General features: G+C 33.0%; 1 protein-coding gene across 5 annotated transcripts in view; it reads right to left on the bottom strand.

Moving 5' to 3' along the window:
- Positions 1-1,009: 1,009 nt before the first annotated feature.
- TMEM161B (transmembrane protein 161B) overlaps positions 1,010-16,231 on the bottom strand; it is a 71,893-nt gene continuing 56,671 nt past the window's right edge. For all 5 annotated transcript variants that reach the window (XM_054578578.1, XM_054578575.1, XM_054578576.1 and 2 more), the window contains 7 exons: positions 12,993-13,144; positions 12,424-12,484; positions 11,770-11,910; positions 9,055-9,168; positions 4,385-4,559; positions 3,255-3,351; positions 1,010-2,106 (listed from right to left, as the gene is read on the bottom strand). In XM_054578578.1, coding sequence (XP_054434553.1) covers positions 1,829-2,106; positions 3,255-3,351; positions 4,385-4,559; positions 9,055-9,168; positions 11,770-11,910; positions 12,424-12,484; positions 12,993-13,144 — 1,018 coding nt within the window. In that variant the 3' untranslated portion in view covers positions 1,010-1,828. The remainder of the gene's footprint in view (positions 2,107-3,254; positions 3,352-4,384; positions 4,560-9,054; positions 9,169-11,769; positions 11,911-12,423; positions 12,485-12,992; positions 13,145-16,231) is intronic.

Below are 16,231 nucleotides of genomic sequence, written 5' to 3' on the forward strand. Positions count from 1 at the left end.
TTCAAGTTCAACATATAAAAACTTTCACATACAAAATAAATGTTATACTTTGCTGTAATCTCATTATAAGATACTTATTTTACTGATTCTAATGTATTTCAAGATTTATATGGAATGCTCTTTCGGAAAATACACATGGAATATTTTTAGGCTATATCCACAATTCATTTGAACCAAACCCAACTTAAGCACTTATTATTCAGTCTTTTAAAATATCAGATATTTCCAAAATATTTAATCTACACCAAAATACAGAAATTTGCTGTACTGAGATTATTAAAATAAAAGTGAACCACATGCCTTTAAAGTATTTTCAAAAGGAGTTTCAAAATTGCTTTCAATAGTAACAGCACTAAAATATAATATATAACCTCTAAAGACAGTTATATGGAAGACTATTTATTTATAAGTTCTAGTATTTGTTAGAAAAAATAAATCTCTTTATCTAAATTCATTCCCTTTATTACTGTAACCCCTCACTTTGGGTTTTAGATGTAAAAAGCATTAAAAAGAATTTTACTATTTTTTAAATCAAGTTTTTATTAATTTTATTTTTATTTTACATTTTTTCAATCAAATGACCTCAATTTCTGAACTATAAAATACAAACTTAACATTTCTAATTCTGGGCATTACAAATGTAAAACCAGTCCTATGTAACATAATTTTAAATAATACACACAGACTAGTTCAGAGTGGATAAGATTCTGATTCTTTTTTGAAACTGACAAAAAAAAATTTCATTTGGGATAAATCACGTATTTATAAACTATAACTGCTCTCACACAGGCAACACAAATAAATTGCTTGCTCAGATAAACTTTCAAAATGTATTTTAATTTCATTCCAAAAAGAAAGAAAATTTCTAAATCAAAGACATCTCATTTAATAATGTTTTAACATACATTCAGCAACTTAAAACATTAACAAGGATCCAATATTTTCATCTTTTATAATCTCAATATATTATATATTTAATATATAATATATACAATACATACAGGTAGTCAGCAGGATTACAAAGTAATTTTTTAAAAGTCTGATCAATATTGATAAATATTTTTAGATTATTAAAAAGAACTATTTAAGGTCATAAAATAAAATAAAATATGGGAGGCCCACACCTAACAGCAAGATTGCAAATGTTCATCTAGCCAGTCATTTTAAGAGATCCCTCAGGTTGTACAGAATACATTTTAAAACAATATTCTTGCTACTCTCAAGCAGTAGTACTTGTAGATATTAAGCATGTACATCTCCATTAAATTTAAAATTACTATGCAGCTTTCTTTACTGTAATATACAGTAGCTATATTTTCTCTTCTGTTGGATTTTTTTGTTACTGTTGTTTGAAGAGTGACTAATATATTACCAGCAGAAGCAACTTTTAGCTCCTTTAGCTCCTCTAGAACATGGCTCAGTTTAAAGAGTGTTCTACAGGCAGCCACATGAGTATTAACAGTACCTTAATACCATGAAGAGCAATCAATAACTGGAGTCATACGAAAAGCTTCAAAGACTGTTTCAGAGGTTTCTGTAAACCAAGGTAATCAGATGTATTACCCTTCTAGATAGTCCTCTCACATCAGTTAATAAAAGGAGTTAAAATTTCCAATGCCACAGTATAGCGCTTAACAATCCATTCTGTAATTTTACATATTATACCATTAATTCACCCTGAGAACACAGAGGAAGCATTTCAAACAAGATATTCTGGTGTTTCTTTTTTCCTTTGTATTTGCTTTCTTCTGGTTTTTGTCAGCCCCTCAAGGGCACACACGTTTGAATCCAAAGTGTGACTTGGATATCCTTTTTTGTTAACTGAGATTCATGCCACAGTGAGATACTGGTGATAAAAAAGCCCAAAAAGGCTTGTAGAAAAGAGACAAGCAGCAATCCACCAGGTAAGAAAAGACAGAAGTCCGCGAAAGAGCAGAGGAGTGAAAATGTTTTTTAAGCTGCTCAGTGCCACTGTTATTTGTGTAACAGTTACCTTCATCTTCTCATCAGCAGATGGTAATTCAGAATGAACAGAATTGGAGGATAGACTATTATCCACTGGCAAGGGAGAGACAGATTCTGGATAAATGCCCCAGGAATGATTACCTAGAAAATTTAAGACAAATAAACTTGAAAAGTAACTAATTTCAAAGTTTATTAAAAATATTGAATTCTTTAACTTATATTTGAAATTAAGAACAAAAATTTTAGTGGCACAACAAATTGTCCTATGTTAAAAATAAAGTAAAATAATAATCTTTTGACATACTTGGAAAAAATTCATTTACCTCGACCAAACTGTATTGGGCCTCATCAGTAAAAGTACATATAAGAGCTACAAGTCTAATTTACTTTTAATAACTGCACTAAAATATTTTAAAATAATAAAAATGTTTTTCCTTATATAATACATGAATCAACTAGCTCTACTGGAGGGACAGATTCAATAACTTCTTAGAAATCCTTTCTTCCTCTAGAATATCAGAATAAATTTCTTTCTCAGAAACTATGATTTCAAAGTGAGAGACTATTAATAGCTTCTAGAAATTTTTTAATCATATACTTTCCAATGCTGGATAGGATATGAATCACACAATTTACAATTGAGCTACTCCTTTGTTCGACAGATTCCCAAAAATTTTCATCTATAATCAGCTCTGTGGTCTACTAAGCCCACCCAAATAATGCTTTTAGTTCCTTTGGCTTCTTAAACTCCCACATTGGCACCAGGGAAAATGATCAATACACTAATGGATAGTTCTTGAATAACACTACACAGGGACTTGATATTTAGTAAACAGACTTATAGGAGAACTTTTTTCTTCCATGGAGAAATCTTTACTTTTTCAAAGTAAGTTATCTAAGAAGTAGAACTCACTAAAGGATTCTGTAACTCATATAAGTTTACAAGTACATTGTAATAATTTAAATATTAAGCTCTAACAAAACCTTAAGTAGTCCTTTTACAACACATAACTCAGATCAACAGTGCTCACTGAAGCTGTTCAGTACATTTGGGAATTAACCTTTGGTAAATGACTTTTACAAGTAAAGCATAACATAAAACCATATGGACCTGAGTTTTCAGACTCAAAATGACGCATCATCTTTTCAAGCTAGAAGTTTCCCATTCTTTCCTCTTCAAACTTTTAAAGAAACAACTTTAAGAGGTATATTTCTTTTTAGGTAACAAGAAGCATTATCAATTACAGGAGAAAGCCAATCATGTTTCCCAGTGGCCAGGGCATGCCTACCTAGTGTTTTCAACAGCAGAGTTGTGTGAAGCAGCATTATCAGAGGTGCCACATACTGCAATGCAATGACACAAAGGTAATAGAAGACTCGAGCCACCTGCAACCAACAACATTCTTAAGTGTCTAGTATGGCTGACATGTTATGAGTGAATTACACTTTCAAGTAATTGTCAAACTGAGTTGTTTAAAAGATAAATAATCCTTTCGTGGAAAAGAAGCTAAATGGTAATAAGTTTGTACTTCATTATAAATGCCCCCAAACTGACTTCAGAAAAGCTCAGTTTGAAAACAAGCTTTTTAAAATGTAAAAATATTAAAATAATTTCCTTAAAAAAGTTCTTACATAAATCGGAGAAAATGACCACTAAAATTCAAATGGTATATATTCACTTACATTTCAAATATAAAACAAAATGATAAAATCTCAAAAGACAGACACCTGAAAAAATCAAACTAAGTAACAGTAACAAGCAGAGTCATATATGGGCATAAACCCCTCATAAATAAAAGCTAACTCCCTATCCTCTCTGGGCATACTTGACCTAGGTCAAATTATACAGAACAAAAATAGATAAAAAGAAAAACACTCCTGTCTTATAGAGTCAAAAATAGGGGCTCTAACACCAAATCTCTAAAAAAAAAAAAGGACATGACAGATCACAGGTCCAGTTCACTATAATGGTAGATGGGTTCCTAGCACTTTTCTTCTCTGGAATCCCTATTAAGTTAAATATTTACGTGTCATGTTCAATTCTTAGGATAATGTTAAACGGAATAAATTTAGTTGCTAAAATTAGTATTTCCTACTCTTTAATTCATAAAGGCTGGACAACATATGTAATGTCTTTCAAATCAATTAGAGGGTTTCATTTTAACAAGCTAGACATACCACAGCCTTACACCACAAAACTGTGTGACACTTAAAGCACTTAAGGCAGGAAGAGGAATTAACAGCCTTTCTTCACTTAGCAGCAAAATCAGATCAAGGTCTCTTTGATGTCTGTATAAAATCACCCATCTATTTATAATAAAATACTATAAAATGACAATCTAGTAAAGGAAATGAAATTCTTTTCTTCTTATAACATACTATTTGCTATTTTTCATTTTAACTGTAGCATAAAACTTACCATTTTCTGTAGCTCAACTGTGCTTATTCGCCCTGCTTCTTTCTTCATCTGATCCACACACTTCTGGGCTAAGTTTAAGTACGCCTGCAGGTGACTACGCATCATGGCCAACCGCAAAGCACACAGCAGAATTATTAACCAGAGTCGCAGAGTATCGAACGTAGCTTCTGTCATTCTACAGATCAAAAAGTTGACATGGTGATCTCAAAGATCATATTATGCTAGCACGCTAGTTAATGTTCACCATATAACCTATACTTAGCTGCAGTTGGAGATATAAAGCAAAAATATCCCACTCTGCTGCACACTTACCTACATAGTACTTTTACTTGCATAAAACAATCAGATAGACAAATGTATCATGACAGTAAAGTAGTAACAGATATTTAAAAACAAAGAGTAGAGCAGTACTTGGGATCCCTTTCTCTATTTACCCTCCTCCATGGGGGAAAAAAATTGGCTGTGAAATGAAAAGAGAAGTTGGTGCTCTTGAACTGGAGGCTAGGAGAAAGAAGGAAGGAAACCACTGGAGACTGCCTGTGGAACTATCAAGTCAACGACTCATCTACAGGCAAAAGTAGGTTTTCAGTTGTTTGCATGGAAAATAATACGATCAATAAATAATACAAGAATAAACTCTGTGCTTTGTGTACTCAACTGTAAACGTACTTTTCCCCACCCTGTGATATGGATAGGGTTTTCTCTGATCAACTGTATATTTGGATAAGATATTTCATCTGCTGAGTTCCTCTTTGGGATCACTGGAAAAATCAAAGTTCTGATACATCAGAAAGAAATAAGATGCTTCTGACTCCTCTCCAAGACACGCAACCTGCTATCTGCTGAAGCTGGCTCAGTTTCTAAGCAATTTCTCAAGGCTAAAATTAGGACTGTTGGTGAGACGTACCCTTAGGACATTTTTTTCCAGAAACTAGACCACTGGTGAGGGTTCCTTAAAGGACTTTAGAAAGAAGTAGTAATCTCTGATGTTCTTCTGAGGTTTAATGTTCATAAAATACCACGCTTTCTACTTTGGTAAAAGATCATATTGTAATTCGAAAGTAATGACTAGACCATGTCGGGCATCTATTCTAATCTCTAGCACATACTGGATACTTAATATATATATGGCTGTTGAAATGTGTGTAGTGATTTGTCAGGTAGGATCTGGAACATACAAGGGTCTCCCTCATATTTTTAAGACCATGAGGACAGAATGGTTGACTTTAAAAATCCACATGGAAAAAGGTAAAACACCTTACTTTTCCCCCAAACAGGTCCTATTATCACCCCTTCCCTCTGTCTAGTTTAAGCACCTAGAAATGGAATTTAAACTATAACATAGGAGAAGCTGCCTGGGGATATGAAATTGAAGAACAGTACAGGAAACAGAAAAGGCAGGGAAGATGTGAAAGTGTATAGTTTGTTTGAACCATTTATGAAATGGAGGTCAGAAGCGGGGATTGAACAGAGGCTTTACTATGTACGTTCTCTTTTGGTTTCTTTTTTACCAGGTCATAAGTGCGCATGGATATAAAAATCACAGTGGAAAAGCACAGTTAGAAAGGATAAAACTTTTTATCCACATATTTCCATTATACTGGACAATAAGAGTTAGGAGACAGTCATCTGAGACAGAACACAAGACGCAAGAATATCTACAGTGCTACAGACCAGCGGTCTCCAACCTTTTTTGGGACCAGGGACCAGTTTTGTGGAAGACAATTTTTCCACGGGCCAGGGTGTGGGGAGACGGTCTGGGGATGATTCAAATGCATTACATTCAAGCTCACATCCTGCTGTGCAGTCCGGTTCCTAAAAGGCCCAGACCAATATCGATCTATAGCCCAGAGGTTGGGGACCCCTGTTATAGACCATACTGTTTTCCCTGGAGTTGTGCAACAAGGAGGCTTGACTATAGCATCCTGACAACTGCTATTACACAGACTTTGAGGGTAACAAATAATGGGAATGAAGGGAATAGAATAAAGTAGTGAATAAAAAATATTTCTCAGTTTATGAGTTCAGGATTTAGGATGATAGTCATTAAATAGTACCTTCTAATTCAGATTATTTAACTTCATAAAGATTTGATAAATTGATCTAATGGGGTATCTCAGGAAGCTGCCTGAGCCAGGGTAAAACATATAGGTAAAGAACAGGCAGAGACATTTCTCCAAATTCCTGAAGTCATTATAGGCTTCACTGTATATGTTCTCCTTTGGTTTTCTCCTTATGAGATCATGAGTACAAACAGTTTGCCCACATTTTATTTTTTTGATGCTAAATCAGAACACATGGATGAATTTAAATATATTTTTGGGTTGAAACACCATTATAACACTTTTCGCTTCTGGCTACAAATAAAAGACCTTTCCATAACCATTTAGTCCATGTAACAGGTGAAAAACCTGCCACCTGCTTTCTTCTTCATCTGATTTTCTTTGATTGATGGACAGACATTCTTTTTCAAGCTACCAAATGAACTTTGGATTTTAAACGAAAATTAAAAATCACCTGTCTAATCATTTAATGTAATGGTCTGACAAGTAGAAAATAGGATGGAGCAGAGATAAGGCTGTAATTTTGTTTGAATTGCTTATGAAAAGGGTCAGAAATAGGGATGGAACAAAGAAAGCAAAGTTATAGGAAGAGGATCCTTAGTCTTCATGCACAATAAATTTTTCCTATAATTTAATAAACACACAAGGCCTGTATCCCCATTTCCTTTCAGCATAGTTTTTGCTACTAACCTGTACAAAGTTTAGTTAGGTTGAAACTGGGAAATGAATATTGGTATAACCACTAAATGCTTTACATATACCAAATCTGACTGAATAACCTTAGCCAAATTATTTAACTTCTCAGGCTATTACTCTATCTATAAAATGAGATGAGAACAGCAATCACACACAGAATTACTGTAAGAATGAGATAAAATATGTAAAGCATCAATACTCTGCATAATATCTGGTGTATGATGGATACATCATAAATGCTATTTTCCTGTTTTCTTTATTAAACTAAGGCAAATACAAAATTGGAATATATAATAACAAGAGTGTAAAATCCAACTTCTATGATCAAACTTCAAAGAAAGACTGGGGATGCTTTCAGAGCCAAAGATATGAGGTAGAAGTTTCTCTGAGATTTTGGCTAGAACCCTAGGATTCTTAGGATACACTTTTTAATTTTTCTCAAATACAAGCAAAAGCTTATTTAGAAAGTTGCGGAAGTAGAAGTCAGCTGTGGAAGAAGTGAGCCAGCTGGGCTGTGTGGGCTCAGGACACAAGTTACAGGAGCTAAAGCATGGTCTTTGGAGCTTAGGAGATAATATATCTGAGGTGTATCTGAAGACAAAGGTAATATATCTGAGGGAAGAAGAAAGGAGAAAGGTGGGGGCATGCTTCAGAAGGGGTTGGCGGGGAGGAGGGGAGGTGGAGGAGAGAGAGAAGGGGAACTTTTAAATAGTGAATCTGTCAAGTTAAAATTACTATTAAGGCTTACTTGTGTGGGGAAATAACATTACAAGTCTACGGCTACTTCCTTAGTTCAGTAAGATTAACTCTTTTAAGAAAGTTATGGTGGCCACTGATTAAATACTCCAAGACAAATCTGTACCAGGATCTAAAAGAAATACATAATATAAAATGCATAGCATGGAGTCAATGATGAGTCAAGGTTTTCTATTTTAATTTTGATGAGGCAAAGCAGTGAAAAGAACATTTATTAAGCACTTACTTCTAGCTGGTTGCATTACACGTGTTCTTTCATTTAATTCCAATAATAACTTTGTGAGGTAGATACTATTATCTTCATTTTCCAGATGGGGAAACAAGAGGCTCAGCAAAGATTATTTAACTTTGTCCCTCAAGAGACAGCTTCAGTGGAGATGGAACTGGGGTGTAAACCAGCTCTGTATGATTCTTTCTATTATTCTAGCATCACTTCACAAGGCTAATGAGTTAACATATCAAGTACAGTTATTAATGCCTTTTAATAAGTTGTTTCTATGTATTCTTACTTTCTTATGTTAAAATATAGTTGTCTAACTGGGGAAATATGACCTAAGATTAGATAATAAGGTTAAGGCATTATTTTTAAATTTTGATAGGTGTGATGGTAATATTGTTATGTAGGAAAATGTTCTTATTTCTTAGAGGTACATACTAAAGTACTTGGCAGTAACAATGTTGTATCTCTAATTTACTTGAAAAACTACTTCAAAATCAAAACAAAAGAAGGGTGAAGGAAATATGGAAAATGTTAATAACTACTATGCAAGCTTCATATATGAATTTCAATTTATATTATTTCTTCTCTATGATATTCATAATTAAAAAATAAAAGAACTGCACAAAGTATCTTTAAAAAAGATACAATGACAACAGGAAAATGTCAAATAACAACTGGACAATAAGTGAAAAAACAGAAAAACTTACAAGTGTATGAAACAATGTTAATGCAGGGTAATAGTCATTCACATTCATTAATAAATATTACAAAGAATTAAAAAATGGCCTGTAGTTTTAATTTTATAGCACATCTTTTAGTATTTCTATTTTTTTAAAAATGGTGTCCTAATATTCTCCTTAAAAACTTAAATACAATATAAAACATTTTAGATTATATAATGAAACAAAAATTATTCCTCAAATACGCATACTTACAAAGGGACACTTTCTTTACCCAACGGTGGGTTCATAATATAGTCTTTGGTGATTGGTTTTACCCAGAGCAGAACCATAAATAAAGGTGCCAAGAAGTTGATATGAAGTAATGTTCTGAAAGTATGTAAGAAATAAACATAAAAATCCAGAAACAAGATACACTAATAAACTACAGATACTTGGGACTTATAAAATGAAGGTAAAAACTTATTTTCAATATTCTACATATTTAAGGTACTACTGTCACCATTATTTTATATTTATCACTATCACTCAACAATGATTTGAACCATTATAAAACTACTTCATTGTCTTAATTTTTCAGATAAGAACATTTATATCCAGGAAAGTTAAATGACTTGCTCATGGCAATATTACAGGTCAGAGGCAAATCTAGCCCTAAAATCTAAATCTGTTCACTTCTATTCTGGTGTCAACGATCCCCTCCCTGATTTAAGACACAGATATTTAAATGATTCTCTAACTTTACATAGTCAATGAATCCAAAGAATTTTCAGTATCCAGGAGTCCTCTTTTGATACTTTTCAGTGTTGCTGAAACAAAATGCCTCATTATTTACAAGTAAGAGATGGTGATTAGCAAGGTTCGTAATACTGGAAGGCATACAGCAGATAGAACCTATCACAACAACTTATAACGGAAGAATCTCTCAATATGTAATGATCATGTGTATCATTTTAAGTTGTTAAAATCATAAAGCATCCATGTGTTTTTATTTCTTCTTGGCATATTATAAACATAAATGAAATTAATTTCCCTACCCTTTACTAACTAAGTGAGCTCTAACTTCACTGTTTCTGGTAACCGTTGTCCCGAATTTGTTCCCTACAGAGATAGATGACTAGTAGGGAATTTTTCTTATTTTAGAAAAAAGACAAATTCCTCAGATTATTTTATTACTTGGTACTGCTCTACCAACCATGCTGGAGGGCTAAACTGCAAAGTTTTAAATACACACACACTTTAAAATAATCACTACAGTGCAAATGATAGTAACCTATGTGTGGAACAGAGCTGGGTCTGGGAAACACCTGACAGAGAAAGGTGAAACTCTGGTTCTAAGCTCTGGCATTAGAACAAGTACTCGTACTTGGCCATGGGGGTGAGGAGAATGCTGCTCTTTGTGCCAGTCATACTAGTCTCACAACAGAACTATCTCGCCCACACCCCTGTATCAGGCAAAGTGCTACATCGCAAAGGGGGGTGGGGGAGTACAATAAACTGAAAATAAAACTCCAAATCATCAACGTGAAAAATCTTAAAAAGAAGCCATATTTTACAGAAAAGAAAACTAAAATGTGCCACCACCCCCATCCCAAACCACCATTAAATGTTTTAAATGTTTTTATAAAGTGATTCTTTCATCCCACAGGCTGGGTAAACCATCGGGTGTGGGGGAAGAAAGCAGCAGTATTAGGTATGCAGTGTTGCTAGGGAACACTCTAGTATTAAGGAGCAGCCCACAGCGGTTTCAGTAGCTGGTGAAGGACTCCCCTCCACCCACCCTTTCAGCTTATTTAAATCATAACACTGGGGTTAGTGGACTGAAGTGTGAGTGTAGAGAAGGGGGAGAACCAGGTTTTGTTTTTAAAAAAGCCATTAGAGAGACGGATGGTGAGAGAAAGGCAGGACATAGCCAAGAGCACGCTGAGCAGGAGAAGGAAAAAGAGGGATAAAGGAGTATGTACTGGGAGGTGAGAATAAGTACACACACACAATGCATATGTAAAAAAATGGAGGTAAGGAAAAAGCCAAAAACACTGTCAAAATTAAAGTACAGGAAAACGATATAAGTAAAAGGGATGTGCATGTAAAAATACTAGAGAACTGGCATCATTAAGTGTGGGGTTTTAAAGAAAAGAAAGGTTAGGAAATTATCACTCAGAAACTTAATGACTACAAATACATATGTCAAAAAAGGACTATTCTCAACTTGGGCTCCGACTGCAAAACAAAAAGATGAGGTGAGAAGGTGGACGTGCATATGACTGGAGATATAAGCCTGCCACTCTGCCAAGGTGGTGTCTACAGCACCAAAAAAAGTATCTATGATGACCACAAAGAATATAGTAAATAGACTTTGAATGATAAATAATTTTCAAATATGGTTTCTCCATGTGAGAACTAAAATAGAATTTGATAGTTAAAAGTAGTCTATGATATTTGACATTGTACGTTAGTTATAATTCCAAAAATAAAACAATGTATCATTTTAACAAGAGTTGTAACAAGTACCTCTTATGCACAGATTTTACTTTCAAAAATTTCCTATATATTTTAAATAAAAATACTAAATTATTTAAATAAAATAAATTATTTAATAAATAAATCAATAATAAAAATTAAAAAAAATTAGTTTAAATAAAATATTCCATAGATCCTTAGTTGAGTTGTAGAGATTACAATATCATAAACTGACCCGAGTTAAAAGGAATTTAACATAAATAATGACATTTCCATTTTAAGAGGTAAAACATTTTAGCAATTGATGCTTTAATTTTAAACATCAGGACTTAAAATTTGGAAATGAATAAAAGAAACTTGCTTATAGTAGAAAGAGGAAGTAGTGTGACATCAAATAATTATTTATTAATTTTCAATACAATAATTTATTATTTCATCACAATAATATACCTTCATTAAGATGGAAAACATATATTTATCTGCATGTGCTTATGTACATTTTCCGCTTACTGTGTAATTTTTTCTGTTGTCAAATTGAGGGCATCCAGATGCATTTGAGCCAGGCGTAATCCAGGAAATGTCAAAAAGGCCCCAATGAGTGAACAGAAAATAGCCAGGAAAAATTTGAAAGTAAGTTTTGAAACAGGACCCCTAAAAATAAAAAATTTTAAAAGCTGATTAATTTTTTAAAATTAACTTTCTAGAAAGTTTTCTTTCTTCTAATCAATCATTTTTTTTAAAAACCACAGTAACAGTAATAAATAGTAAACTTCTACAAAAAGACTGTGCTTACACTCAATTATCTATAACAGATTTTAGTGAATTATAAAAACTATTAACTAAATCAGGCATCTCTTTAGCCACATTTGTAACAATCCAACCTACATCTCCAACATAGAATTTGATATGTGACTCAGATATAAACTAAAGTTTAATCTCTAGGGGTAGAAGAGTTAAATCAAATCCAAGTAAAAATCTATGAAAGATACTAACTTCATATGAACGTAAAAATTACAAGAAAGAATATTTCTAGAAGTGACAGTCCAATTTAAATAACTCTTTTCACTGATTAAAAACAAAGAACCACTTACAGTAAATCTATTTAACTAAAATCAGAAATATTTACATTTGAATAACGTTTTATTAAAAAAAAAAAAAACTTACTGAGATTCTAAGCCTTGCTTTTCAAGAAACTGCATCGCACTGTCTGAAAAATTTGTAAACCCTGTAGGGAAAGAAATTACTCTTAGGTAAAATACAAAATCTTTCTTTGGAAATAAAATGCTAGAAAACAGAGCATCTTAAATTTTGAAGTGACTACTTTAGCTCTTTCATGTGCTAATTAGTATGCCATAATGCAATAAAATTTGGTTATTAGCAGAAAGTCTTTGAAAAACATCCCTTTGATATTTGCACATTCCATGAGTGTGCATAAAATTTGCATTAAGATTTGCATGTTTATATGAGTAAATTTTAGCATTACAGAAACTCATTTAACTATAAGAAAAAAATGGGGAATGAGCAGCATTTCTGAAGGGTAACAAAAAACTTAGCTAAAGCAAACAAAAAAAGATCTTAAGAATAATAAAGGTTAATTATTTATTACATTACAGAATATGCACCTCTAACCTATTTTTAAAAACATATCTGCTATAAAAGTTACTTGAACATTGAAGTAAAAAAATATTAACACTAGATAAAGCAAAACTGATTTGTAAAATTGTATGCATTACCTGTTTCGAGTCCAAATTCCAGATAGTTTTCTGTTACAATCAAGACTGCCATTGCTTTCACGAAGAAAAAGAATCCAAAGGTAACACAGACTGATCTTTCACCACCATCTTTTACTTTAAAATAGTGTGTAGTTAATGAAAATAGAACTTTGCTGCAGAAGGAAAAGTTCAGGAAAAAACCACAAATAACTCTGTGGGAGTTAAACACAACCATCTTCATAGGACTTGAATTTCAATAAAATCTGACAACATTTATTTTGATTCAACATGCTTATCTGCAAGGTGCTCTTTGGAAAGAAGTGAAAAAACTAATGAAAATCTGAATAGTTTTCTAGAATACAGGACATAAAAACGAAGCAAACCTATGAAGTCCATAACATTTATAACTAATAAAAAGTGCACATACACAGATTAAGTTGTAATTAGGAAAAGAACATATTCTTAGTTTTTCTGACTCAAATTTTACTAGTAATTATTATAGTACTTTTATGACAGCTTATCAGTGACATGAAAAGCCACAATAGAGGTTATATTAAGGAGCTATCTTTTATTGGGCAGCTTTATTAAGTAATTTATATTTAGATTAAACATACAAACACAAATCATTGAAATCATGTGTAAATCATTCAGTAACTCAAAATTTGAGAATTCCTAATAACTACCGGTAAACCGTGATATAAAAACTAAGTATCTGGTTCACCATTTGACAGTATGATCAAACTAAAAACAAGATCCAGATCAGTACTCAAAAACAGCCAAGGTTTAACATGAAGACCTCTTAAAATTTTTAAATATTTTAATTTTACATGAAAATATTAAAGAGATCATTTTATCTGAACTCTCCCTCACTGACTGATCAAATCAAGATCAGATCAGTGGATGATCCAAACTAGAACCCAGATTTCCATTATACCAACTAGTTCTCCTTAAAAGCATAAACCCACCAAAAAAATAAGGTGCTTGAAAAAAATTAAAAAATTAAAAAAAAAATATATATAGAAAAGCATCTTTTACATAAACTAAATGTCAAGCATGGAAAATAATAACTGTCATAATAGCACTTGCTGAGTGCTCAGCATTACCAACTAACTCATTTCATCCTCACATTAGCCAGCTATTATCACCACTTCATAGATTAAAAAGAGAACTCTGGCACAGACAGGTTAAGTAACTTGTCCAAGATCACACAGCTAGATTAGAGGCAGTGGGATTTTAAAGTCTAGCCAGTCTGGATTCAGAATCTGTTCACTTAACAATTTATTATACTACCTCTACCAAACTGTATGCAGCATGTAAGTAACATGGTAGTTTAGCAGTCACACACAAAATCTTTTATAAATAGAGCTACCATGACAGAAGGATTTCAGTCTCACAATCAGAAGAATCCTTACCCAGGAATGGCTGGGCAAGGGCAAGGACTCTTGTTTTTACTTAAAAGGAAGCTGTCCTTTGTTGCACTACTTAAAAAGGGTTAACATAGTTATTCCCATTCTCTATTATTGTATATTACCTAGGAAACTGGACGTAAATCGAGAGTCCCAGCTGCTTCTAGCTATGGCACCTACCCTAAATTAGGCAACTTGGGGGTATGAAAGGCAGATGACTTTTTGGCATCTTTCAAATGGAAATAAATCACTACTAGAATGTACACTCTATGATACCAAAGATTCTTGTCTCTTGGTCACTGATGTAGTCAGAGCACCAAGAAGACTGCCTGCCACACAGTAGGTACTCAAACAGTAGGTGAATAGATTTTGCCATACAAATAATATTTTACACAGTAGTTTAGGTAAACTGAAATAGTACTAATTGTATACTTTAATGGTAAATAGACCTTTTGAAGAACAATATCAAAAACAATACTGTTTCCCCGGGTCAATATACTCAAAGTAGAAACAATATAGGAAAGGTTTTAGTCTAAGATCTGTTTTTATCATGGGTAATACAAAAATACAAAATCTTTTCCACTTATGGTTATAAATTTAAAGGATTTCTGGGCGTTACAAAGGCTAAGGCTTTGGTCGATGGCTTTAAAGGCCTTTAAAATGTCAATTAAAAAAAAAAAACAAAGTACTGCCTTGGCTGGTGTGGCTTGGTTGGCCGGAACATCATCCCATACACCGCAAGGCCACCAGTTTGATTCGCAGTCAGAGTGCACGCCTCGTTAGTGGGTTTGATCCTCGGTCCAGGCACTTATGGAAGCAACCAACCAATGTTTCGCTCTTATATCTGTTTCTCCCCCCGGAAAAAATCAATGATCATGTCCTCTAATAAGAAAAAAAAAAACCTGCAAAAAAAAAAAAATGACAGAGTACAGGAATAGCTCATTTTTACACTATTCCTGGGGCAACCAGGCTCTCAGAACAGTGTATGATGGGAAGTATCTTCATTAACAACCTTTAGTCAAGCACTTCTTTTTTCAGTATCATCCCTTTACCTGCCTTTCACTGTCTTCACCCCAGTTACTTCCACTCTAGCTAAGCTCCCTATCCCACAAATCTCTCTGCTTTTCCCTACATACTGTAAGATAAGTACTTCCTCAAATTATTTCCATAATTACTTATTAACAACAACATTTCCTTGGAAACAGTATGGTCTTGTATGCTACATTATAGACCAAATGAACTTTCATGGGCTAATCTTGCCCTCCTGCACAGAGGGGGTCATTTAGTTTCTCTTAAAAAAAAAATTGTTTTATTTCCAAGCAATTTAGAATACAACCTATATGGAGGTTTGCAGTACTATCTAAAAATTGCTGCACCTGGAAATAGTTTCAATTTTTTAATATATTTATTAATAGAATATTATAATGGTATTACTTACAATGCTAGGTTTTATAAAGTACCTCATTTGCCTCAAAGAGAAGACAAAACCAGGCAATGAAAAACTAGATATAACCTCTGAACTTCTTGATTAAAAAGACCGCTGCATGTTTTCATATTTGCTCTAATAAATAAATACTTTAGAATACATATAACCAAAAAATACAGAGTTTCAGCATATACCTTCTGAAGATATTTACCTAGTATGATACTTTCATTCTAAATGTTTTATTATATTTACCATCACTCAGGGTATATATATACATGTGTCCAATATTTGAACAAATTACTTCTGTAAGAAATGAAACTAATAAACAAACAAATGCCACTGGTTTACAATTACTACCCTTACCAAATATTGAGCACCGTAACACAAGGTTATCTTGCTCAGTTTAACTCTGCAGTACTGTCTATATA

This window comes from Pteronotus mesoamericanus, unplaced genomic scaffold (genome assembly GCF_021234165.1).
Source record: "Pteronotus mesoamericanus isolate MK-2021 breed Mesoamerican mustached bat unplaced genomic scaffold, CSHL_Meso_final contig_50, whole genome shotgun sequence".
NCBI lineage: Eukaryota > Metazoa > Chordata > Mammalia > Chiroptera > Mormoopidae > Pteronotus > Pteronotus mesoamericanus.